Raw genomic sequence first — 26,704 nt, forward strand, 5'->3', positions numbered from 1 at the left:
CCAGGGATTGGCATAATGTCCAGCATTCGTTGGTGGAACCCCACTGGTGATGCAGTGGAGTTCCACCAACGGTACTTTGACTGAGAAAGTACCTAAGAAAGAGTGACAGTGGATGGCATGGAGGTAGCGAGAGTAGCTGGCAGAATCGCTACGCTCCTTGTAGTTTGCCGTGCTGTTGTGTCCTTCTCAGTTTTTCTGTCATTACGGTGGCATAATTTCGCTGCTGGAATTCCAGGACCACAGGATTGACCAGCCCATGTTATTTAAAAGATCGAAGTGGTCTCCAGTGTGCTGGAAGGAACATTGTGATTAATCATTTTGTGATGTATGTAAAGAAAGATGTTTTCCTTCCTTCCTTCCTTCCTTCCTTCCTTCCTTCCTTTCTTTCTTTCTTTCTTTCTTTCCTGATTCACTTTATATCCATAAATGATAGCGTTCTATTTGTATCCAGATAAGCTGAAGGAGAAAGGAAGCAAGCTTCACTTGGCCAATAACCCTCTGGCTTCCCCCACAAAGTGATAGTAGAATAAAGTTATCAGAATACCTGGCATTCTGCTGTTGCAATTATAGACAGGGAGCAGTAATTTAAAGTGAAGATTTCTTTTAATATGTTAATTGCATATGCCAGAATATCTTTTCCTCAATTGCTTTTCCTATATTTAATTAGCTGGTACAGCTTCATGCTGTGCCCCAATGCTTGTTTTATGTATTTTCTGGGAGACAATGGCTTGTGTAGTTGTTCTTCAAAGTCAGAAAAACGACCTGCATCTAATTATGCAGGCAGAGAAAACTATATCTTAATCCCCAAATTTCTCTTTCATTGTAATGATGGGATTAAGTTTACATGATCTTGGGCTTTGTTACAAATTCATTATGCTTCGTGGTGCTTTGGTTCCTTCACCAAAATGGAAGAGACTTAGCATAAAGAGCCATCAGGAAGAAGCCAATTAGCTTGGTAAGAGGGAATGGCAGATATGGGAAGAAGAGGACCAATTTAATAGTTCTCTAGCTGTTCCTAATGGAACATCATGCTAGCAAAATAGGAGTCTCAATTAAGCAGATACCACTGAGTTGGTGGTTTCCACTTGATCATAAAGTATTTTACATTCACCATAATAGCCACAATATCGGTCTTGTGGAACCTTAAAAGACTAATTGATTTATTGTGGCCTAAGATGTCATGGATTACTACCCACTTCATCAGACACATGAAATGAGTTTGGAATCACCTTTCTGGAAACAGTAACGTTAACAGGATTATTACGCTGCATTTCCATTGTTTTCTGGCACATTGCAATTAACATAAACAGGTACAGGCTGAGACTTTCTTTTTTTTGTTTGTTTCTTTTTGGTGAGTGGGGATGGGTGGACATCAATATTTTCAGTTTCATAAACTTTTTGTCAAAACAATAGGCAGGTTTGGGGGGTGGAATTCCCAGTCTCAGATCTCTGCAGCTCTCGAGAAACTTCTAAAGGAACACACATGAGAAAACTAGCTAGCTTTGCAACTAGTGTCTGAGAATCACATGGGGGGGAAATCGTGTTTCCTCACTGTCACTTACCCTCCTGCGCTTTTGTCCCTCATTAATTCCTCTTTTGAAAGAGGAAGTAAACAACATGCATGTGGCCCATTCAGTGGGCCACTTTGTTTGCGCTGCTTTTTCTGCACACAGCAGGAGATAGTGGCAAGTTCCATCTCAAAAATAAATTGGATTTACCGGGTTCTTGTGTGTGTGGTGCAACAAAGGCTAGAAGGGGTGGGAGGCGTGCGGGATGCAGATGATGTTGTGAATAGGACCTGCAAAAATCCGCGAGTGCTCAGTAACGAGTGTGCAATAAAACACTCATCTGATGATGTCCTGTGTTAGTATTAAAGGGACAGGCCTGGAAAAATTAGTCAGTCGTCAGAAAAAGGACTTGTGCAGTCCATGGACTATCCACTGGGCTATATTTGGGGATTGAAAGAAAGACTGAAGTAAAAGACTGAGACGGGTTATAAAATGAAGGCTAGCCCACCTAGAGGTCAGTATGACAATTTTCAGCTTTCTTCGGTGTGTCTTTTTAGCTCACTCCTCATCCCAATTCTGGGCAGCTTCCTTGTATATATTCCTTTAGGTCTCCCTAAGGGACAGTCTCTGTGTGCATGTGTGTAACTTTTGAGAGGGGTTAAAAAAATGAAGTAATGAAGTTTTGTGGTGCTGTGTTTGTTTATCTCAGCAAATCCAAACCCCAAACTGATTATGTTTGGCTTTTCTTTAGCTGTAAGTTACTCTTTCAACAATTCCTTCCTAATCTCTACCCCCAAATCTACAGTTGCAAACAAGCAGTAATCACTATACTGCATTCAAAGGATATTTTGGATAATATATAAACATACATAATATAACTCACAAAAATTAGTCTTTTCCAGAGCAACAGAATAGTAGCTATAATAGTATTTACAGTATTGACTAACATTTTCCTTGGTGGTGGGACATACAATTGATAGAAAAAATAGGCTCTTCATTTGCACTGCCTTCATTGCATTCATTTAAAACTCTATTATTTATTCATTAATTGTTGCATAGATCGCGTCTAAAATTAGAATCCAGGGAGGATGTGTCACCTGGAAAGATTAAGACTTCAAATTCAAACTATTGCTGCAGTATATCTACACTGGTAGAATGATTTAAATAAATATACTTGTTTCAATCAAAATATGCTTTTCCTTTATGAACCAGAATACAGGTGACTGTATGTTGAACATAAGAAGTGCCCTGAGGCTGGATCAGACCAAGGGTCCATCTAGTCCAGCACTCTGATCACACAGTGGCCCACCAGCCATCGGCCAGGCATGAACAAGCAGGACATGGTGCAACAGCACCCTCCCACCCATGTTCCCCAGCAACTGGTGCACACAGGCTTACTGCCTCGAATACTGGAGATAGCACATAACCATCAGGGCTAGTAGCTATTGATAGCCTTCTCCTCCAGGAATTTATCCAATGAATTCTAGTCTCTCCAGTCCTAGTCCAATATTTTAATTCAGCCTTCTCCATCATGGCTGGACTCCAGGCTGTGTTGGACTACTGGCCATGCTGGCTGAGTTGACTCATCTGGAAGGCACCCAATTCGGAAAGGCTGCTGTAATCACTCCACCAGACAGAGTGGATGCACTGTGAATGTATCCACTCACATTCACATTCTCACATGAAAGTATAAGATCAAATATTTTCCTAATGCTGTTGTTAGGTTATCATTTGTCAAACATCTGGGCACTTCTGCTTTAAATAGGAAGGATGCCTTCTCTTGTAGTGAAGATGTAGCAAGTTTCAGTACTTAATCCCACAGTGGAGCAGTCAGAGCAGGATTTAAGTGCAGAAATCCAGGCCTGCCTGCCCTATAGAATCCTGGAATCCTGAACATAAGCAGGAATGCAATCTCAGGAAATGTTTGCAATTTCCTGAACTTGCGTTTGCATTCAGAAGTGTGCATAAAAATGCACATGTGCACAAGTGTGTGCTTGCACAAGTGTGTGCTTCAATGCACCCCAAAATTTGCATGCTCATGCTTTAGCCAATGGGAGAAATTGCATTTTTGATTGGGAAAAAATCATGTTTTTAAAAATGCACATTTCCCCCCCAATTTAAAATGCAGTTTTCCTTGACTCAAAAGAAAAAAGGAGCTTGCGTTCAGGAGCACAAACAAGACGAACCGAGCTTCATGAGGAACATGGAGACCCTCAGTGAGGTTGAACACTGCATGTTTGCCCATCCCTATTTTGAAAAGTAAGTGAAGTAGTGCACATTACCATCTAAAGGTGCAGGGAATGTAAGAGCATAAGTCCAGCGTCTAAAATCATCCACTCAGGCCTAATCTACACCGAGCAGTGGTATGAAAGCAGTATATAAAAAGCAGGAGCCACACCAAGCAGGATATAGCACTATGAAAGTGGTATGAAAGCAGTATATGGCATGTGTCAATGGGCCCCAACACTTGTCAGTGCACTTCAATACCACTATAAAGCAGCAAGTAGTGTGGCTCCTGCCTTTTATAAACCACTTTCACAGTGGAATATCCTGCTTGGTATAGATTAGGCTCTAGATCACTGCAATAACATGTGGTCTTTTTCACTCAAGACATTAAAAGTTGTATACAAAAGAACCCTTACACTGACATTTAAGTAAAGCAAATAATTGACAAGAATAATGGCATAAACACTAGCACAATGCCTGAAAGTGGTTGGCTGTACATTTAATATATTGCTGTTGTTGTAACAGTGAAGTGCAACTTTTGAAAAAGCAACTGTTTATTTTAATTAAAGGGCAACTCCAACTGTCAGCTTTCACTGAAACACTCCACTACAGCTGCTGGTTCTAGTGTTCACAGATAAAAAAAGCTCAGTCAGCGGCACAGGGGATAATTTATAATATTTTGTGACTACATTAAAGCAATAAATTATGACAGCAATATACTTCTGGGAGGTCCTATTTTTCCCCACAGGAATTTGTTGTTTGTTTTGACTATCAAGCCACTGATAATAAGCATGTCAAATTATTAACAGAGATTGTCAGTTTATCTGGCACTGGAAATGTGTTGTTCTAATTATTCCGGTTAACAATGTTGTGAGCAAAGCAATCGCATCAACTAAAATATCAATTTAGGGTTAAAGAAGAGGAAGTGGACTTGAAGAAACACACAAAGAATATTTGGAATGATAAAACCATTCCATCTCATTTTCATGTCTGAAAGCCTTACGTATATGGCCTTGATCCAACTACCACTCAAATAGTACATCTTCTACAGTTATTTCAACAGGAATTGTATTAACACACTATCTTATACATATTTAATTGGAAGTAAGTCCCACCGTATTTTGTGAAGCTTATGGCTACAGACGTTTCCATCACACTGCAGCTTCACAGTATAATCCTTTGAATATTTACTTGGAATTAAGTCCCATTAGCTTGCTTTAGGTCCCATTTAATTCCCATTGACTTCCACAGAGCTTACTCCCAAGCAAGCATGCCTAGGATTACACTGTCAGTCTGTATCTAGAACATGAATCAGAAGAATGTTTTTGTTTAGATGCCAAGCTGTGGGTTTTTCTTTGAGGTTGTGGACCACCAAGAAAGAACCGATCATGAAAGTGAAATGTCTTGGAGTGTTAAAGAAGTGTGGCCTCAAAAGTGCAATGAATGTTTGTTCATTGGAGGATTCCCATCCCAGCAAATAATATTTGACTTCCCACTGTGCAATGCTTCACCAGGAGTCATCAAGTCCTGATACTTCAAAATGTAGCTCCAATGCATTGGATTATGAATCCATCTATCCTACTCACATTTTGCACTGCTGTGGTACTGTGTGACAAAGTATTCATATTATTTGAGCCTAATAATCCTAGATGGTCATAAAAGTGTCCCTCAGTGTTTCACAAAGTATAAAAATTGTACTTTTAAAAAAGAAATTTCACACAATATACTTAATTTGCCTTGAAGGAACCCAAACTGTCCCAGATTTCTCCAGCTGATTTTAGACTCAGATTCCCCTCCCCAAGTTATTTAGCCTAGAGAAAAACAGAATCATACCACATTGAGCTTATCATATGCTATGTTAGAGGTATACTAGAGCAGTTATGGAGCACTGAGTATCTTTGTTGTTGATTGTGAATATCTAGAGTAGTAAAGAAACCTAAAGCTTTGCTCCTACAGGAAAGCAGCCTATTTGTCTCGTTCTGTATAGTTCCTATTTTGTGCACAGGGTAATTCCTGTATCAAGATATATTTGCAAGAAAATACGGTTGTGCATATACCACTAGTCTGTACCAAGAGAAAACTGCATAAGACGGTATAAAGTTGACAATTATCCCTTTGACCCATATGCATAACTCCTATTATGAGTCATTTAAGAGAGTGAATTTCTTGTAGCTTGCTTAATACTGGCCCATAATAATTACTTCATGCAATACAGTTAAGTAGATAGAAGGTTAGCCTGAGCAAACATCGCTATTTTGTAAAGAGTGGATGACCTGCTGATTTTGAAAGGCTGTTTCTAATTTATTTTAAAGTATTGCAAGATTACAGGATTCTTATTCAGTCCCACTGTAAACTAGTTCTAAATTAAGAAGTGTGATTACAAGTGTAAATTCCCCAGATAGTGTTTTGTACTTTAGCACCTAAAGGCACTGCCTATTTCAAAAGATCAAGAACATTTTTACTAATCGATCAATTCATTCTCATTTGGATGAACTAATATATCTGAACTGTGATCTGAAATCCAGCTTTTCATTTCAGTAAATGGTTTTAATGTTAAAAGCAGTTGTTTCAGCCAACTATAAATAACTGCATCAAAGTTTATTTTAATGATCTGACAAAGACAGAAATTATATCATTTAACAAGTTTTTCTCCTCCCCCAGTTTGCACAAGTGGGAGTATGCTTTTATGAAACAATTAGGTAAAAAACACACAGACCTTGAATGCCTGTGTTATGGTCTCAATGTATTTGCTCAGAAATTGAAAAGGTGTTTGTACTTCATATTCTATTCTCATCTCAAGCACACTTATGTAATAGTTATTTCAACATCTTTGCAAGAGTCCATTTACATTTCTTATACGAAAATGCATTCTTTGGAAAACCATTATCTCATGCTCCATTACAGAGAAGGAAAGCACACATGTTATGAGTTCATAAACTCTGGATCCACTTTAACCCTTTGTTGGGTTTTTCAGGGACATTTCACCAAGAGGCAAACCCAGGTTTTCTATGAGGGTATACTCAATTTGGAAAGTGCAGCCAAATACTAATGGATATACATATATGATCAGCATTATGCAAAGAGGAGTTTGTCACTGTCCCACTTTACCTATGTTAGGCATACACCTATGTGAAATTATGTGCCTGTTCACACAATGTGCTAAGCCATGGATAGGCCACTAACCCTTTTGCAGCAAACAACTAGTGAGCATGTTTAAACTGTGGTTATGTAGCCACCATGGTTAGGAATGGTTCACATGACATGCTATGCCATAAAGTTTAGCCCAAAATGCTTAACCACCATGGCTTACTGTGTCATCTGAACAAGGTCAATGTAATGTGCAAACTGGCCCTAGTATAGCCATTTCATATTTACAAAGTCTAGAAAGTCATATCAATTCTGGGATTCATAAGTTATTTATATTTCAATTACTCTCTTATAGAACATAAAACATAGTCTGACACACAACATAGGCATACCCTAACTGCTATCAACGGTGCCCAGCCATAAGGTCCACAAGCACTTCTAAAGTAAATGCCTTCCCCTTGGGAGACACATTCTTGACATGAAATATGAGATAAGGATGAGTTTACTGAGATTTCTACCTTGAAACACTGACACAATGCTACATACAATGTTTTTAGCCCCACTGCTGTCTGGGGACCCAGGAGGTTTCTCTCCCATTTACCAGCATGACAGCAGCCAATAATCCAGCCTAGCCAGCATCATGGTCATAACCTCAAGGCTGTTTATACCTACAGAAAACAGCCAATCACGTAGATTTGTTTTCAGACTTACAAAACAAAGGCATCCCAAATCTGACAAAGACCGGTCGCTTATCTCTAACTGAAGTTCTTTGAGTGGGCATCTGTACATTCTCACATATGGGCTCCATGGAAGCACAGAGCCTATGTGTGTGACCCAGAGACCACAAAGAAGAATCAAGAAGGGAATCTACACGTCGTACTGAAGGTGCTTGCGTGCGCCTCCAGTGCGTCCTTCCGCCGAGCTCTCTGACCTGGGTGGCTCTTATCCCGGCAGCAGGAGGCCGGCGGGGAGGTGGCGGCAGCAAGGACGCAGCCGGTTCCCCAGCCTCCTCCTCCACCGCCTCTTCCTCCGCCTCTTCTTTCTCCGTCTACACCATCATTTTGAGGACGCACTGGAGGCGCATGCAGGCACCTTCAGTACGACGTGTAGATTCCCTCAAGGTAATTAGCAACACAGAAGACATCCTCTGCAAGAGCTCAGATGCCAGTAGTGAAAATTATAATCTTAAAAGATGCTGTGCATACCACTGATTGAGTGGCCTTAGGGATGGGCAAGTTGGATGGTTGTCCAGGGTGCTGAGCTGAGGAGGGCACCAAGCTGGGCTCAGTGGCTATGTGTGTGTTTTTAATGTATGGTCTGCAATGAGCTAAGGTGGCAAAAAGCAAGTGTTTGTAGCATTTCTTTCAAGGTTCTACAGGTTGTTTGGGTACTAACTACAAAAAAAAAACTTCCTTCAGATAACTTTAAAGTATGTTTATTTTTTAATTTCCATTTTGTTGTCGTTTACTCTAGGTAAAAATCAGTGAAATGCAACTTTACTCTGAGGCAATGTTACAGAGTGCTTAGCACTGTAAACTCTATAAGTACTGTAATAATAATAATAAAAATAATAATAATATACAGCTGTAAGAGGTCAGCTGGATGCCTTTTTTTTTACAACTTTTCTTTATTATTTTTAAAGATAAAAATAGTTGATATAGTAAAATAAAGATGGGAACTGCTGCAAAACACACACACACACACACACCTGTGACCATTCCGCTGTGTTGCCTAGTGCACTGCCACTGTTCAAAATGTGGCTTTTTGAACTTTGGCTTGAGCAAACTGTAGCACAGTGGCTGAGAGATCAAGGTTTTGAGCAATGTCATTCTCAATGGACATCACACCTGCACCAGGCCCCATAAACCGTCTGGGTGGCCCTGCAAAACTGACTACAAGGTGGAAGCACTGAAGGCACTCCTCGCCCTGGGCGTTTTTTATTCTAAAGCCAGCCATACTTAAGACATTTAGGAGCATCAGGTCACTGACGAAACTGAAAACAACCGAGAAGCTACTTCATCCTGAAGAAAGATACAGGACTCCCTCCCACCCACAGCAGGCAAGGTTACCTCATGGATAGATACTGCACTTCACAAGGATTGCTTATTCCCATAAACCAGAATTCAACAACTAGATTGGCTAGAATGTCACTCTAGGGAAACTGGAGAGATGTACCAAATCTCTCTGCTATCCTCTTACTGACTTGCAACCTGTAATGTACAGATGGCTGAGGATGAAAGACCAAGCTCAGTACACTGCCTTTCTTCTGATGAGAGTGTCGGTAGGAAATATTTTGGCTGGTATAGCTTATTATATTTCTGGCACTTTTCCCTCCCTCCAGCTGTTAGAAGGTCAGTTAGGACTTAAAAACTCTGTTATCCACTAGAAGTGAGTGGCAAACCAACTGGTGACTGTCACTGGGCCAGACTTAGATCACAGGGTATCTGTTGCCAAAATAAGCAGGGATATCAAAAGGGAGAAATAAATATATGTAGGGTTCCCCCCCCCCCAGTTTTCCCTAATAATATGAATAGGGGCTACAAGTGTTGTGTGTCAAGGGAGTGAAGCAGGCTTAAAGCAATGCCAAAAGAGATGTGAATATTGTACTTCCACAGAATTATCATCTTGTTTTAAAGAAGTGGAAAAGACTCTAGAAATACAGCTATATGACTCTTTTTTTCTAAAACTGGATAGCCAATTGGGCCACAGTTCCCCATGCATTACAAACATAAGCCATCAATTTGAACTTTGTAATCCACTCACTAACACTACTAGACTGCAAGGAATACAAATTAGAACTACTTACTCATTTCTCTCCACACTGATGACAAGTTGCTCACTTTCAGCTTGTATAAGAAATTTCAGCATTGCTGGGTGAGTCTGAAAAATGAAATGGAAGAGTAATTCCATTACTGCCAAAAAGAAAATGCAACAACCCCTGCTCTGAGACAGGTACAAAGGTTGCAAGAATGGGCCCATATTGTAAGAGAGAATGCAACAACAGCAGCAGCAGCAGGAGGATGGGATTTAAATTAAAAAGTAAATAGCAAAGAGGTAATAGAAGGATTTGAATTCCTTTTTGCATTCAATCCATGGTTAGCATCTCAACAACATATGTTTTCTTTGAAAACAATTTTAAATTTATGCTTCCCAATTATGGAAACCCTTAAAGATGTTAATTTTATTGATTTAGCACTTTTCAGAGAAATTAAAATGTGTGCCTGAACTGCAGATTGATAGACTAATCACTTTATACTGGTACAGACCTCAGAATGACTGATTGACAGTATGCCGTTGAACCATAAGGATAATTCAGAAAATAGGAACGTTAAAAATTAAAATCTCTACTGGAGAGAATGGCATGTCTCTGTGCAGGCACTCAAACCTGTGTTTTTGAATTTCAGATACTGGTCCTAGTCAAGAAAGATGTGCAAGAAGATTTTTGAAAGTTACTATGTGACTGGAGAAATGCACCACTGCTCGTGTGCAAACCTATAAATGTATGTAAACAAGATCTCTGGATCAGGAAATGGTGTTGAATTCCTAATTCAAGGTGATATACAGTTTTACCTCATGTATCCTCTTGTACTGTTGAATCAGGCTGGAATAAGTACAAACTGTAAAAGAAAAACAGAGGCGGGGGGACGACGGGACTTGTGATCCTCCAGATATTTTGGTCTACAACTCCAATCGTCCATCACCACTGGCTAGAGCTAATAGGAGTACTGGCTAGGGCTAATTGGGATCATTGGCCAAAACATCTGGAGGGCCATAAGTTGCCCTCCCCTGGTGTAGGACAAAGACACCCGGGGGGGGGGGGAGAGAATAATTTGCCATGACAATGGGATCTGCCGCTCACTAAATCAGGTCTTTCCTGGTTGCCCTGCTTGTTTAGGTAAAATAGTCATGTATGAAGCATACCACATAACACTGGAAAACCACATGAAGGACTGAAGGCACTAAAAACCCTTACGTGTATTCCCCTATCCATGAGATAAATATATCCCAGCTGGGAGATGGGAACCATGAGTTTGGCTAGCTAATATTTCTAAGGACCTTCTTCCATCCATTGGGTGAAACTGCCTTATGAAGCATGCACAAGTACTGGGATTCATGACAGCTTCCATCTCAACACTTAAAGTAGAAGGATCTCCATTTCTTGTATGGAGAATTACCTTCCTTAGGGTTGTGTGGGAGAGGAGAAGTAGAACAAATTTTCTTAGGCCAGGGGGCATGTCTAGACCTGTCCTATATCCCAGGGTAGTCCCTGGAGCATCCCTGTGCATCCAATGACCCGGGACTTTCCCCGGGATATCAGGAGCCGCTGCCCCCGGGTCTTCCACAAGTAGTGGGGCACTTGAAATGGGCACAGAGTTGCACAGTGGCAGTCCATGCCCATCGGGGGTGGGGGTGGAGTGTGGAGCTGGGTTGGATGTTTTTTAAAGTTTTGTTTTTTGGAGTAGTGTAAGTGTGCTCCTTTCTCCTCTTCTGTGAAAAAGAATGGTGACCACGACGTTCTTTTGGAATGTCGTGTGGCCGTCAAGACACCCAGGGAGGATCACGGAAGCTGGTTAGTCCGCAATCCTCCGCTCTCCCTCCCTTTACGCCCTATGGTGTAGACATGCCCAGGGGCTGGCTTGTGATCCTATGAAATCAGATAGGAAAGTGGGAGTAAGTTTGGGGCAAGTAGTTAACGGGATGCACTATCTCCCATGAACTCTCAGAAAATATTGTTGCAGCCTGGGTGTCTCAGGCACACAATTAAGAATGTCCAAGCTTTTAAAACAACAACAACAACATGGTGAACAACATCTTGATTCCTCTGTTTCACATATCAATAGTGCAGATTTAGAAGCACCTTTTATCATGCAAGTAAGCAGCTAGATTCAAGTACAGCATTCAAGTGAACTTTCCAATAACTGGATCCTACTACCTTACTAAATAAATGAATCAGGCCAAAGCCTTGGCATTCACCAGGCACTTGGGAGTCATTTATAGCCATGAATATTTAGAGGCAACCGTGATTACCACTATAGTATTAGGTAAATATAACCAGGTCACAACAGATATAAATACTGTAGAATTTGGAAAGGGCAAAACAGAATTAAGATATTGCAATAGTATAATGGATTCTTCCATGTCTGAGACCTTTTTAGTAATATGCAAAATTAAGAAGATGGCTATTCATGGGTTCTCCAAAAACATTAATTGTCAGGCAATTATTATCAGGTTCTATCTTGGTTTCGTATGTATCATTTCATATGCTCATAAGAGAAGGCAAACTCTCTTTGGTGAGAACATCTCATTTTGAAGTATATTTACCATTTCAGATATTACATTGCTTTCTATTAGTTCATCAGCAACAGAGGTCATTCTGAAGAACAAAGGCTTGACTACATGCAGATCTTAGAAGTTCCTGTGGTTGGAATGAGCTATGACTTTCAAGGGAGCATGATATCCACAAAATAGAAGAATGTGCTGACCCAGGTATTATCCCCATGTCACAAACAATTAGGTCAACAGTGACAATTAAGATCAGAGTGTTAACCTTTCTACATAGGACGTAAATGGGATGATCACCACTTCAGTACATCTTGCCAAAAACAAGAGTTGAACCAAGAAAAATACATATTTTCTGCCCAAACATCATTTTCTGCATAGCATAATCCACAAAGTAAATATAGTACTAGGATATGCAAAAGATATGTCATCTGAGAGAGGTAAAAACAACAACAACACAACTAAGGATTTTAAAAAAGGAAAGTCTCCATTGACATCAACAGAGGTTTTTCTTCTTCTTTTAATCCACCCACTCATGATTTCAGGGAATCCTTGGTTTGGGGGATTTCAAGAAAAATGGTTTGGGAGAAGATTGAATTCTCCTGGTGCACAGTGGTCTTGATCTAAATCAGGGCCATGCACAATTACTCTACAGTGAAAAAAAAAAGTTATCTTCATCTACACACCACACAATTAATGTAATGTGTACTTTGACCTCTGCATTTATCGTAATCCAGAATGGGAAAAAGACAGTAACAGATACATTAACATGTGCTTGAAGCTCAAAAGCAGCTACCATCTCAGCTACCTTCTGCCAAAAAAAAAAAAAAAAAAGAAAGAAAGGAAGAAAGAAAGAAAAGAAAAGAAAAAGGAATATGGAGCAATAATTGATTCAATAATTGATTTTTTTAGTCCAAATAACTACAGCTTTGAAAATTTTCATAACCATGCTCCCCTTTGGAAACACATTAATTACTGCAGTTACCAGGGGTCCCAGCTACTTTTGACTGGATTCTACCAGAATGCACATAGGTCAATTCTTAAATGGGAGTCAATAAGAAGTTGACTTCAAAGTGGATCTGTACTTTTCTGCATGGTCAAACTGCAGGGAAACACAGCAGGGATTGACTGGAATCCAGTAGGCACAGAACATTAGCCATTCCTTGCCAGAAAGTTCCGTATCTCAAACCATTGCCTTTTTCTCCATCTTTTCAAGCTCTACAATTTCCTTTCTGAGATAGGACAACGAGAACTGTACAATGCATTCCAGCTGTGGCTGAACCATAGTTTCAAATAGCAGCATTATGATAGTGGCCATTTTATCTTCAATCACACACATGGATTGTGTCTTTTTTTCTCCTTCTCAGCATCACCCCTGAGTTGATGTTTTCATTGATCTATCCATCAAAATCCCAGGTACTCTTTCCTGATTAGTGACTGCTATTCTTCACAAAGCTCCATTCTTAATTAGAAAGGGGTTCCCAAAGCCCGATCTTTATTAATTTGATTTCTTAAAATCTCAGCATTGGAACAGCTATTGCAAAAAACTGATTGAAACCAATTTGTGCCACGACCTTGAAATAATAAGGATTTGAAGAGATCTCCGATAGCCAATTGTGTTCAGCTTAATTTGGATTCTAATCCAAGTTGAATTTATTTCAATAGCCTTGTAGAAGTAATAACAGTTAGTTCACATCTTTAGGCAGCTTAATATATTGTCAGTTGATTACTTGGCTTTATTCACCTATTATTCTCTCTTCCTGGATCTTCAGCCTTTATTCCAACCCAATTACTATGTTCCATAACCCAGGTTTCATGCCAGGATCACTTAGCATTGACTTCGCACTCTCCAAACATCACTCTGTAAAATGTGACCAAATTGAATTATAACTGTAGCTATGCAGTCATTCTAGATGCATGTTCCACTTTTGCATGAGATATATAGAATTCAGGCCAAAAGTAAAGAGCGAGCAGTTAACTTTCTTCTTTTTAAAATTTCCATTGTCTTTGGTGGTGTTTTGAAGATGATAAATGGAATAAGTAGAAAAACAGATAAAGTATGGTGGTAGTGGTGGTGGTTATTTAAACGAAATGGGAAATTTCACCCTTGATCTCAGACTATACTGGATAATGCAAGAAGCATCTCATGGCTGTATTTCTGAGAACCATTAATTATTTGTACATGTGGAAGAACAATGGTCTACTATTGATTTTGACAATTTCCAAGTGAAACATACATAAAGTAAAGGCAAGTTGTATCAGCTCAAGGACAGAAATATAGCACTTCAACTAATTATTTCAACTAATTATCAAGTGGGACAACTTGTGTATATTTCTTGGGCAAAATAAAAGTCATCATTACAAATAATACAAGGTTTTTATCTGAAAACTACTCTACAGGACAAAAAGAGTGGGATCATGCGAACAATATTTTGTCCTGTGTATATATTAGAGTAAATATTACACTAATTACTCTTGAAATATTAGAGTAAACTAGGTCTTCTAGCATACTTTAAAAAGACAGACTGTATTTACATCAATATTTCTTTCTTTTGATGGTTGGAAATGGAAATTCCTAGAGCAAAGCTACACGTAACTTGACGGTAGAAAGAAGTTCCCATGCTGAGTTTGACATGCAAAATCAAAATGTTCTTTTACTGAAAAAACACTTTTCCTTTCCCATATAAGGGATGGAAGTTTGATGGATTTATAACACACATTTACCACTAATCCATTTTAAAGAGTTTTAAAAACAAAACTGGAACATTAAGAAACAAAAATAAGTATTATGAACATTACACATTTGAGTGTTAATGTAGCAGAAGGGAGATTTTCATTAGGCATTACTTAAATACAGTATGTTAGTATACTGTAGGTAATGAAATCTGTTACTTAGCTAGAAATATCACTTCCTCCTTGTATTTGATGTATATGAAGGAATATAACCAAGGAAGAAGTAAAAAAAAAAGACATTCAATTACTGCAGTTGGCTCCAGGGTCAATGCTGAAAGTTTAGGCCATTAGAGAAAAATAAAATCAATGCATCCCAGCAGGTTAAGAAAGCACACTCTGGAAGAAACATCTCAAAAGAAATTTGTAAAAGTATATAAAGGAGGAAGAGAGGCTCACAGTCACTTTTCCTTGCTTTTATCCCAGGGGGTAAAGAAAGGAAAACTGTACTTGCTTGTTTATTGAACTGACTGCATCACAAGACTCAAAGTGCTTTAATTATTTGGACTCAGTTTTTCAAATAATTCACAACATTTACCAAATCAGTTTCTAAATAATATTCTGGGGTGTTTAGGATGGGAAATTGTGAATCTCTCACTTCATGAATGGGTAAATAAATAAATAAATAAATCTATTTAGTTGTAAATTAACATGACTTAGTGGTCAGATTTGCACCATTGTTTAGGAAATATATAAAGAAGTGTCAATGGGAAACTTGTTTTAAATCAATGATTTTAATTGGTTTCCCCCCTAGTAATTTAAATCTTGATTTAAATCAATCTATCCTGCTCCTTATGCAGTGCCCCTGGGCTATTGAATTGTCTCTCAGTTTGAAGCTCACTCTCCTAAATGTCAGTATCAACAAGTTTGTACAGAGTGAAAGGTAATAGCTGTCAAATTAGTAATAGTGGAAGAGCCATTAGTTAAAAGACTGAAGTGGGCTGCTCATGAAGCTTTAGACCTGCTTCAGAGATTTGGTGTGACACAGAGGTTCAGAGAAAGGTCTGACAAATCAATACATGCAGTAAAAACAGAACTCTGAAAATGATGTACACTCTAGGAGGGAATCTACACGTCGTACTGAAGGCGCCTGCGTGCGCCTCCAGTGCGCCCTCAAAACGATGGTGTAGACGGAGAAAGAAGAGACGGAGGAAGAGGCGGAGGAGGCGGCAGCTGGGGAACCGGCCGCGTCCTTGCCGCTGCCACTGCCGCCTCCCCGCCGGCCTCCTGCTGCCAGGGTAAGAGCCACCCAGGTCGGAGAACTCGGCAGAAGCGGAAGCCGAGCTCTCCGACCCGGGTGGCTCTTACCCCAGCAGCAGGAGGCTGGCGGGGAGGCGCCAGCGGCGGCGGCGGTGGCAAGGACGCGGCTGGTTCCCCAGCCGCCTCTTCCTCCGTCTCTTCTTTCTCCGTCTACACCAATAATTTTGAGGGCGCACTGGAGGCGCACGCAAGCGCCTTCAGTACGACATGTAGATTCCCTCCAGATCACCCTTAAAATGAGTTGGAGTGACTTGCGGAGTGGTGGAATGGAAAGGGAGACCCACAAGGCTAAATCTCACACTTTAAGCTTAACTTTGCTAAGGGGCCGATCTGGTCCCCTTCCCCCCTACCCCTCCAATGACCTGTCAGCTGTCAAAGGCTGCCAAACTAGCTTACATGCAATGTAATTACCTTGACAATTGCCTTGCATGTTTTCTAGCACAGTTTGTTGTCTCTGACAGCTGAAACATACAAGGTAATAGACAAGGCAAGGTTATACAGTATATAGTTTGACAACTGAAATTGCACACTTCTGCAATTGCAAAAAACCGACACACACACACACACACACACACACACACACACACACATTTTTTTTTTAAAAAAACCAACAACACTTTTTGAGGGGGCTGTTTTGTGTGAATGTTAGGGCACAAAGCTCTGAATGCAACCAGGGTTGCAATCAGAGCAAGGAGGGGGGTCTTGGCATTAGATAAAATGGGTTCTGCCACCAAGTTCCCTGCATTATATGCCAGAGTTGGCTCAAAGACCAAAGAGAGGAAGAATAACCCATGGCAAGCCTGATTTGTGTTGGGCTCGCCATGTGTTGTTTCAATGACAACCCACACTGTGTAGCTTATTTCTCAGGTGGGTTGTTGTGTCATGTGAACTCACCCTCTGTATGACTGACCATTATAGTGCACACAACCGGTACATTAGTGTGCATTTCATTTAAATAAGATGTCATCAACGACACCCAGGGTGAAATAAGAAGGTGGCAAATCCCATGCTGACTCTAAGACAGTTTCTGACAGAGTAGGGTGGGCAGCAGTTAACTTGCAGGCCATAACCAGATCAGTTCTCCACCCACTAAAATCAAACACACCCTCTTCATTGCAGGAAGAAGCAGAGAGGGGTGTTAATTTGCAATAGCAGCACTATCAGCTGTTTCTCTCGCCTGCTGCTTGTGGGAGCCAGGTGATGCCAGCTCTAACTGCACAGAGGAGGGAAGCAGCAGCAGTGTGGCACCCCCAGTAGTTCAAGAGGAGGGGGGAGGCATGTCGATGGATGTGGAGATCACATGATGTGCAGTCTTGTTCAGGAAGGAGAGCTCTTAGGTAGCCCTCAGAGCTCCCCCTGCAAGAGAAAGCAGTTCTCCTCGAATTCCCTGTTGCTCTTCTCAAGATAAAAGGAAGGGAAGGGATGCATATCGAGGTCTAGGAATCAAATTGCATCATTAGGCTTGTTCGTCATGGCCTCTGTTTGTATTGCAACTGTTCCTCAGCAGGAAACTTTTATAATTGAATGCCCAAGTATTGATTCGAGATGGCTCTATTATATTAAATTGCAGCAGACATCGTTAGACATTATTTGATAGCACATCATCCAAAGGACATGTAAACATAAATTGTACATAAACTGATGTAAATTGTGTACTGTTATTCAGTGTGTAGAATGTAAATGCAGGATGGCCAAAGAGTATATTTCTGTCCTGTGGAAACATCAGCAATGCAAACATCTTGTTTCTCATTAGAAAGAGTAGCATCTGTGAATGTTACCTGGCAATGAGCAGCTGATTGGCTCCATTGTCATAGTTGATCAGAATAAGTAACAATCTCTATCTAGGGCACAGCCTCTGTGGCTGTCATTTGCTACTGCTCTGATGTCATAGAGGGTCTGTGCAGCCTTGGGCTGGACAGCTGAGGGCTAACAGGAACAGGATCCAGAGAATTTTAATTCCATGAGCAACTCCTGTCAGCACAAGCTAAAAAAAATATTGCATAGACACCAAGGATTTTCAAATACTTTGTGCTCCACATTTGTTAAGCAATTGCATCGCCTTTTAGGGCAACTGGAAGACAAATGACACTTGCAGTTTATGGTATAAACAAAAGTCACTTGGCAGAAAACAAGACAATGGATGATTTAATTAACATCTCTGAAGCAGATTTTTTAGAAAACTTGGTTAATAGGACCTATCGCCTTTTCGTTTCAAGGGCATGCAAAGCTTGTTGTTTGTCACAGCTCCACCAAAACCAAGATGCAGATAATAAAATAATAATAACAATAATAATACATTTATTTATTACCTGCCTCTCCCTCTGGATCGAGGCGGGGAACAACAAGGAATACAGAATATTATAAAATACATAAAATGGATTAAAACATATAAAAACTAATACATTATTAAAATAACAGCCAGCCAGACATCTTAAAATTCGACTGGGTAGGCCTGCTGGAAGAGATCAGTCTTTATTGCTTTTTAATAGTCAGAAAGACTATTGAGTTGGTGGATCTCTCCCAGCAGGCCATTCCACAGTCTGGGAGCAGCAGAAGAGAAGGTCCTCTAGGTAACAGTTGTTAATCTGGTTTTTGCTGGCTGAAGTAAATTCTGGGCCCAAACCATGTAGGGCTTTAAAGGTAATAACCAACACTTTATACTTTGCCTGAAAACTAATTGGTAGCCAGTGTAATGATTTTAAAGCTGGTGTAATATGGTCACCCCTAGATGTACCGGTGACCATCCTGGCTGCAATATTTTGCACTGGTTGAAGTTTCCGGACTAGGCACAAAGGTAGCCCTATGTAGAGCGCATTGCAGAAGTCAAGCCTCAAAGTTACCAGCGCATGCACTACCATCTTTAGGTCTTCCAACTCTAGGAAGGGGTGCAGCTAGCGTATCAGCTGAACTGATAGTAGGCACTCCTGGCCGTCACATCTATCTGAGCTGTTATTTGGAGCGACGGATCCAGGAGCACCCCCAAGCTGTGAACGCAGTCTTTCAGGGGGAGTGTAACCCCATCCAAAACTGTTTGATACACCTCCAAACCCAGGTTGGGGCCTTTGGCAGTAAGCACCTCCATCTTGTCTGGATTCAGCTTCAGTCTGTTTTTCCTCATTCTGCCCATTACTGCCTCCAAGCATTCATTCAGAGGAGACACACTATCCTTAGCTGATGCTGTTGTTGAAGGCATAGAAAAGTATATTTGGGTGTCGTCAGCATAATGGTAGCACCCTGCCCCATGGCTCCGGCATGGTTTCATGTAGATGTTAAACAGCATTGGGGATAGGATGGCACCTTGTGGTACACCATACAACAGTTCCTTCTTTGAGGAGCAGCTATCCCCAAGCATCACCATCTGGAACCTCCCTGAGAGATAGGACCAGAACCACTGAAGCACAGTGTCCCTGATTCCCAAACCTCCCAGGCATTCCAGAAGGATACCATGGTTGATGGTAGCAAAAGCCGCTGAGAGGTCCAAATAACACATGCTGCAGAATTCCCAACAAACGAGCTCAGGGACAAAGTGCCTCTCTGTGTGAGCATTTCAAATTTAACCCAAATAAGAAGCCCTCCATGTCTCGGCTCACTGCTAATTGAAAATAAAACAGTTAAGCAACATAGCCTGTGTGATCTACCAGAAGGATTTTATAGCCCAGATGTCCCAAAATGTGTTTTGAATTACCTCTTGCTCATTGTAAACAGTTAAGTCGTCATTGTAGAATTTTGTATATTTATGAGGCAGCATATTAAAACTCTTTTTACCTCCTGAAGAGCATTTGGAGCTTGGATTTGTTTTGCCATCAAGCAGGGAGGGGTGTGTGTGTGTGTGTGTGTGTGTGTGTGTGTGTGTGTGTGCGTGCCGTGTGTTTTATTGTTACATGCAAATGATTTTTGTCTTGTAGTTCTTGATAGAAGTCCAGATGAACTTCAAAGCAGATTTCAAACTCATTGCAGTGGTTTAATATGAATAATATAAATAGTCCAGCCTAAAAAAGTACCAGGGAAAGAACGGCTGTCCTATGTGGATGGAGGACTATGTTTTTCTATAACTTAACAAATTTTAGATCCTGTTTCCATAGCTTTATGACTGGCTGGGGAATGCTGGGAGTTTTAGGACTTTTTCTGTCTAAACATACAGACGATTTTGCCCTTAGACATATAAAGCTTTGCAGTAGTGCTGTCTTCTTAAAATTCATGACACAATAGTTCTAGATTCTGTAGAATAGATCCAATGTTCTATTGTTCAAACATGATTTGCCCTAATGTTATGAAATTTTGCACAGAAATGCTCCTCGGGGTATAAACCAGGTAAATTTCAGAAAATTCTACCAAAAAATGATGGACTATGAAGTTCAGAAAGATTTTATATATTCAAAAATTAAATTTCAAAACAGCTATATACTTTCTAGACATTCATGCCATAGGCAGTATTTGTATTTTATCTGTCTGGTATTTATATCGCAGCTGGCAGCACATGCAGTGCAGTTGCTAGCTCTCCATCCTCCTGATGCTGTTGCCTGTGCAGTCCTCCCTTGCATAATGTGCCGACTCTTCCCCTTGCCAGGAGCCTTGCTGGACCAGGGCACCAATGCAGCACCTACTAGTAATTGTCCAGGCAGCTCTTTTCATACATAGTTAAGCTCAGTGCGCTCCAAGACACCTGGGTAATGATGCGTGCTAGGGCCTCTCCTCTTGTCCTGTGCCATTGTCCCGTCCCCCCGTCCAAACTCCCAAACTCCAGCATGCTGCAAGAGCGGAGAGGCTAAAGAAGTTATTCACTTCTTCATCTTGCTTACTTATGTGTTTAATAGATTTATATGCCACTCACCATGTTTAAAACTATCTCCAAATAGTTAGCTTCTCTCCTGCAGTGCATCCTGAGTCCAGACAGGAAAATAACAATGGTGACTCACTGTGGCTGCCCTTGAAGAGAGGGACTTTGCATTTCCCAGCTTTCTCTTGGGGTAGGGCATGACTACGATGGAGCTGAGGTGGCATCCCAGCCCAAGTCGAGGAGGCAACAAGAGCTGGTTTACTGCTGGTGGCTTTGTTGGCTGGCCTGCAAGGTCAGTGGCAGATGTTGTGTGGGTGTTGGGGGGAGGCCAGCAGCACTCAGCATTATGGCAATGTAGCCCAGGCAGCTGCAGAGGTCAGCTGGTAGGCAGCTGGTAGGCAGAAGCCCTGGACCCGATCTGTTACCACTCCTGACCATTATTTATGGCAATTGTCTTACTCTGCCTCATGGGAGGGGAGAACCTAGCTTAATTACAAACATTTGAAAACTCAGTCTCTTTAACTCAGAGCATTTACACTGTTTGTGACCCTATTTTTGCTGACCCAAAACATATTTTTATTTTTAAATTAAAGGGTTAAATTATATCAAAATGTCCATGAAATTACAGGGGTTTGTCCCTCTTTGGTTTATACTGAAAATGCATTGAATATTTTTAACGGGGTTCAAATTCCTCATTTTAAATTGCTATTCATGTGTGGGCAAAGTAGTACTATGGCCCTGTTTCGGAAAGTATGCAGCAAAGGGCCGGAGGAAAAGTGCTGCAGAAAACATCACATCTCTGATGGGGCAGCTAAATGTGTGTGTGTGTGTGTGTGTGTGTGTGTGTGAGAGAGAGAGAGAGAGAGAGAGAGAGAGAGAGAGACTGACTCAGTTTCTGGTAAATAAGCTTTTGAAGAGCTTGTTAGTCAATGTCTGAAATTTAGAATTGTAAAACATATTGATACTTTATTAAACATTGACATACCACTAACCCCAGCTTCAGTATTCCCAACAACTTGCACAGAAGAACAAGTTTGCGAAAGGAGGTCCCACCGCTCTGTTGTGTTCCCAAAGACATTATCTAATGTGTTCTGGGGCCTACAGGCTTTAACAAATCAGAGTGTGTGCCATTTAAAAATAGATTAATTAGATTCATTCTAAACTAGACAAAGGGCTCATCTACACCAAGCAGGATATTCCACATGAAAGTGGTATATAAAAGGCAGGAATCACACGACTGCTTTGAAGTGCACTGCAGGATCTACACTACTGCGTTGTAGTGGTATTGAAGTACACTGAGAACTGTTGGGGCCCATGACACATCTTCACCAAGCAGGATATAACACTATGAAAGTGGCATGAAAGCGGTATATGGTATGTACCAATAGGTCCCAACAGTTGTCTGTGCACTTCAATACCGCTATTAAGCAGTAGTGTGGCTCCTGCCTTTCATATACCTCTTTCATACCACTTTCATAGTGGAATATCCTGCTTGATGTAGATGAGCCCAGAGTTAGTCCACCCATTAGTGACATTGTTATGACAGCACTGCTGAAGGATAGGAGTTTCAGGACTAAATATTCCTTTTCAATAGCTACGTTTTCCAGTAAGCAGGATATTGGAACTTTGCCCGGGTTACTGTAAATCTTACAGGGACAGTCGTAGGTTACTGAGATTCTACCAGGCATTACCCATACACTTGATGTCCACAGTCAAACTCTGGAAACTTGAGATTCTGAGAAAATTGAATTCTGGTCTAGTGCCATATTCTGTATTGTTGTTTTTCAGTGCTTATACAGAATCATGGAATCCACAAAGATGTTAGAGTTAAGATTTTCCTAGATGTAAATGTGCTGCTTTCCAGACCATTTGCTCAACAGCAAAAAAAGGTTTACTCAGCTTCTGTATATTTATTTTACACAGGGAAGAAACCTCTCTAACGCATCACAACTGCCAGCGTTCCAAGCCAAGTCTTCCTACAAATGTCTAGAGATGCCAAAAGTCCTTTGTTTTAAACAGTGCTTCTGCCAGTGGTAACTAATAAAAAATTACTTAAGAATCCTAGTCTTGTTTTCAAAATGATCATGTCATAAGGACTGCATCTAAGTGTCTCCTTTGTACAAAGAGTTTGGGAGAGGACAGAACAGAAGCAAATTGTTCTAAGAGTCATTACTGGCTTTTCTAGGCCAGATTCATTCCCAGATATATTTTTTCCATTTTTGAAAAGGCAGAATTCAGTATCAGCCAATGAAAGTCAGCCCTCTTAGAGGGAAGACTTAGCTAAGGATATTTGGTGACATGAATCAAAAGAGCCTTTGTTTCATTTACCAGATTCCTTCAAACTTCCCTTTGCTAGTACTAGCGAGCAGCATTTTCAAATGGCAGTGTGTAAAATTAGCTAGTTTATTCCAGTCATTTCGGTTTTTTATAACAGGATGTTCCAGGTCTTAAAGATTATGAATTTAAGAGTTAAATAGTGTTTAATAAATGAAGGAGAAAACTCTTAAACTCTTACATTCATAATCTCTAAGACCCAGAACATCCTGTTATTTTTTTAAAAAAAACTTTTTTCTTTTCTTTTTTTAAATCAAGTTTGCTTTCTGGTTGAGGGGCCTTGGCTATGTCTTTTGTAGGAAGCAAGACTCGAATTTCTATGTTGAATATATTTTCTGGGCAGGAATCTTCCCTCTGTTTCTTGTCACTAGAGTGTTAGGGCGCACACATGGCACTCAGACAATAACCAGACAAAAATATGTTAAGCCTCAGAATGGCAGAGATACACAATTGACTAGTCATTAAATGCCCCAGTTGAATGATTTACCGAGACTTATTAAACCTGAGATATATATTGATACATATCCTCATTTTCGGGATGGTACCTCTGGGCCATTTCACAGACTGCTTTACCTTACCGAGGAACAGCTCCGAAACTAAAGCTGAATCACTGGCTTTGAAATGGCAGTGGCTCAATTGTCTCAATCCAAGTTAAAGACAACATTGGTGTAGGATCAGGCTAAGACTACAGCTCTAGACCCACATATCTGGGATTAGGTTTACTGACCTCAATGGGATTTATTTCTAAATAGAAATGTATAGGATTGCATTATAGGTCACCTAGGTATGTGAACTTCAAGAGGAATAGCAGCCATGTTGGTCTTTAAAATACCATAAGATGTTGTTGCATCAGGCAGGTTAATTATGGCATAAACTTCATCAGATGTATGAAATGCTATCCTTGGTTGGCAGGAACACACAGAGGGGAAAAAGGCTGGCAGTGGGCCCAAATGGCTATGATTTACAAAAAGCAGTGTGTGACACTTCTGCGTAAAGTTTAAATGTATAGAAGATCAATACAGTCACCATTCACAACAACAGTAATTGGTGATGGCACAATAAACCCAGCTTAACTATGTTTACCCCCTGTAGTGCGACAGGAAACCATTGTTACAATTACAACCTAAATACAGGCAAATGTCTTGATTAATTCTAATTCAGCAATTCCACCCTGGAGCCTCACTCTAAAATTCTGTTTTTGGAGAACGACAACTTTCAGGTCAGCAGCAGAATGTCCTGGGAGACTGAAATGTTCTCACACTAGTTTCTGAATGTTCCCATTTCTGACGTCAGATTTGTATCTCTTTATTCTTTTGCATCTCTTTATTCTTTTGCAGAGACTGATCTGACTTGTTTGTCCTTTGTAAAAAGCAGAAGGGCACTGCTGGGAACTGATAGCATATATCTACTTAGAAGATGAACAGATGAATGAACTCCTGAAACTGCAGCTGGTTTTATTAGGTCCTGAAATATTTGTTTGTGGAGTATTTATATTCTAAGATTCAGGGTTTTTGAGAACCTAAGAAGCAGCCCTTAATGTCAGTGTCAGTTTCCCATGTTCAAAATGAAACAATAATAACCTCTCTGAGAGTTAAGGCAGATACAATAATGATTGTAAAACACATTGGCTTACTTGATGTGCTATAAAAATGACAATTAGGAGGAAGAGGAAGAGAAGGAGCGACTTTTGTTATTGCCTCCGTGCTGAATGGTTAGCAGTTTTTGTATACATAGTTGTCCAATGTTAGCCTCATAAACTGATAAACACTAAGTAGTCAGGATTTCCACAGCAAAGTGTCAGTGTGTTTGATCACAGTAACAATCTAACACACACACACACATATTAGCAGTATACCAGCTTAGAAGGTATACGTGGTCGATCATATAAATATATTGTACAAGTATTTTCTACAGTTTGTGGGGACAGGTGCAGGATCTACACTATAGCTTTAACAGGAGTGAGAACCATTGAGGCCCAGGACACACTCAATATTACAGTTTTCAAATCATTTTCAAAGTGTCATATCCTGCTTGGTGTGTAGATCTGGCCAGGGAGAAATGAACAAAACTGGAATTGGGTCATAAAGCACAGTTGACCAATTCCTTTGCTTGTAGTAAAAGTCATTTTTCCTTCATTTGTGAAGGCTATTCAAGTGAGCAACATTCAACTGACTGTGTGACATCCTTGGCCAGAGTCAAGGTTGTTGGGTCACTGGTTAAAAAAGGGGTAGACATATGCCATATACTGAAAACAAGTAGCAAAAACATTGAAAGTATTTTTTATTATTATTCAGCTAAGTGATTTCATTAACCGCTTCTGTCTTCTCTAAAACGTATAACTCCATGGGGTCTACAGTACCTTGGTTTGCATAGGTTTTGACAGATTACGATTACAGTTTTAAAAGTTTAATCTAGTAATGGGTCCTCAGAATCAGAAAAAAGTAGAATCTGTTTGATGTAGGAAAAATAAATACAGATAATGGGAACCAGGCAAGTGAAGAAGAAAACATTTCAGCCTCATCTTTATGAAATTCTTTAATTGCATCACCATTTTAATAGAACTGTTTTAAACTTTTTCCTGAATGAACATATGCAGAACTCATCTAAATTTAATGTTCTAAAAAGGTTGAAAGAAAATTGGAAAGCTACTCCTCAGCTGTGGTTTAAAAACCATCTGCCTTAGGTGTAAATAGACTAAGGGCTTTGAGATCAGAGACCTCTGACTATACTATATGGCTCCTATTCCTCTTTAAAAATAAAAATTTCAGGTGATCTACTTTGCTGTGGGAAGGGACAGTGACAGAGAGTCTGTAGAATCTTGTGGGTCCTGGCCTCTTCTCTCCCCACCCATTACCCCACCCCCTTTTGACCTCTCTGTGGTCTTCCAATAGGGTTCAAAACTGTGGCATTTGGAGACTGGAACTCTGGATTAAACACACACACACACACACACAGAGAGAGAGAGAGAGCGGCCACAATTTGGGCTCTTCTGAAACTGATCTGTTTTGCCCTATACTTCAGCCAATCCTTTCCATCACTCTTTTCTAAACATACCAAGGTAAAAGGATGCTGAGATTGGGGCCATACCAAACATAAGAGCCTTGGTTTCAGGCACAGGATACTGCTCCAGTATACACACCTGTGGCCTGGTGTTCTGAGAACAATGGGCAGTGTAACTCCCAATGTAATTCATGTACTGGAACACTGCCGCAAACATGCACACCACTGTACAGGTATGCTAGGAATTATTGCTGCTAGTGTCTCTGAACTGAAGATAGAAGCTCTCTTTTTGCTGTGAGGCTCTATCTGGGGAGGCCTCTGTGCTCTGTTATGCTCCCTATGACATCATCTGGGCAGGATCTACATTACTGCTTTATAATGGTTTTTAACGGTATTGACAACTGTTGCGACACAGGACACATTCCATATATACTTTCAAACCGCTTTCATAGTGTTATATCCTGCTTGGTGTAGATCTGATGCATGATGGGGCCTAAAGACT

General features: G+C 40.4%; 1 protein-coding gene across 1 annotated transcript in view; it reads right to left on the reverse strand.

Moving 5' to 3' along the window:
- The window catches only part of ADAM12 (ADAM metallopeptidase domain 12), a 257,743-nt gene that overhangs the window by 189,013 nt on the left and 42,026 nt on the right, over positions 1-26,704 (reverse strand). Inside the window, exon 3 of the mRNA XM_063133269.1 lies at positions 9,628-9,701. Coding sequence (XP_062989339.1) covers positions 9,628-9,701 — 74 coding nt within the window. The remainder of the gene's footprint in view (positions 1-9,627; positions 9,702-26,704) is intronic.

Source organism: Elgaria multicarinata, chromosome 8 (assembly GCF_023053635.1).
Source record: "Elgaria multicarinata webbii isolate HBS135686 ecotype San Diego chromosome 8, rElgMul1.1.pri, whole genome shotgun sequence".
NCBI lineage: Eukaryota > Metazoa > Chordata > Lepidosauria > Squamata > Anguidae > Elgaria > Elgaria multicarinata.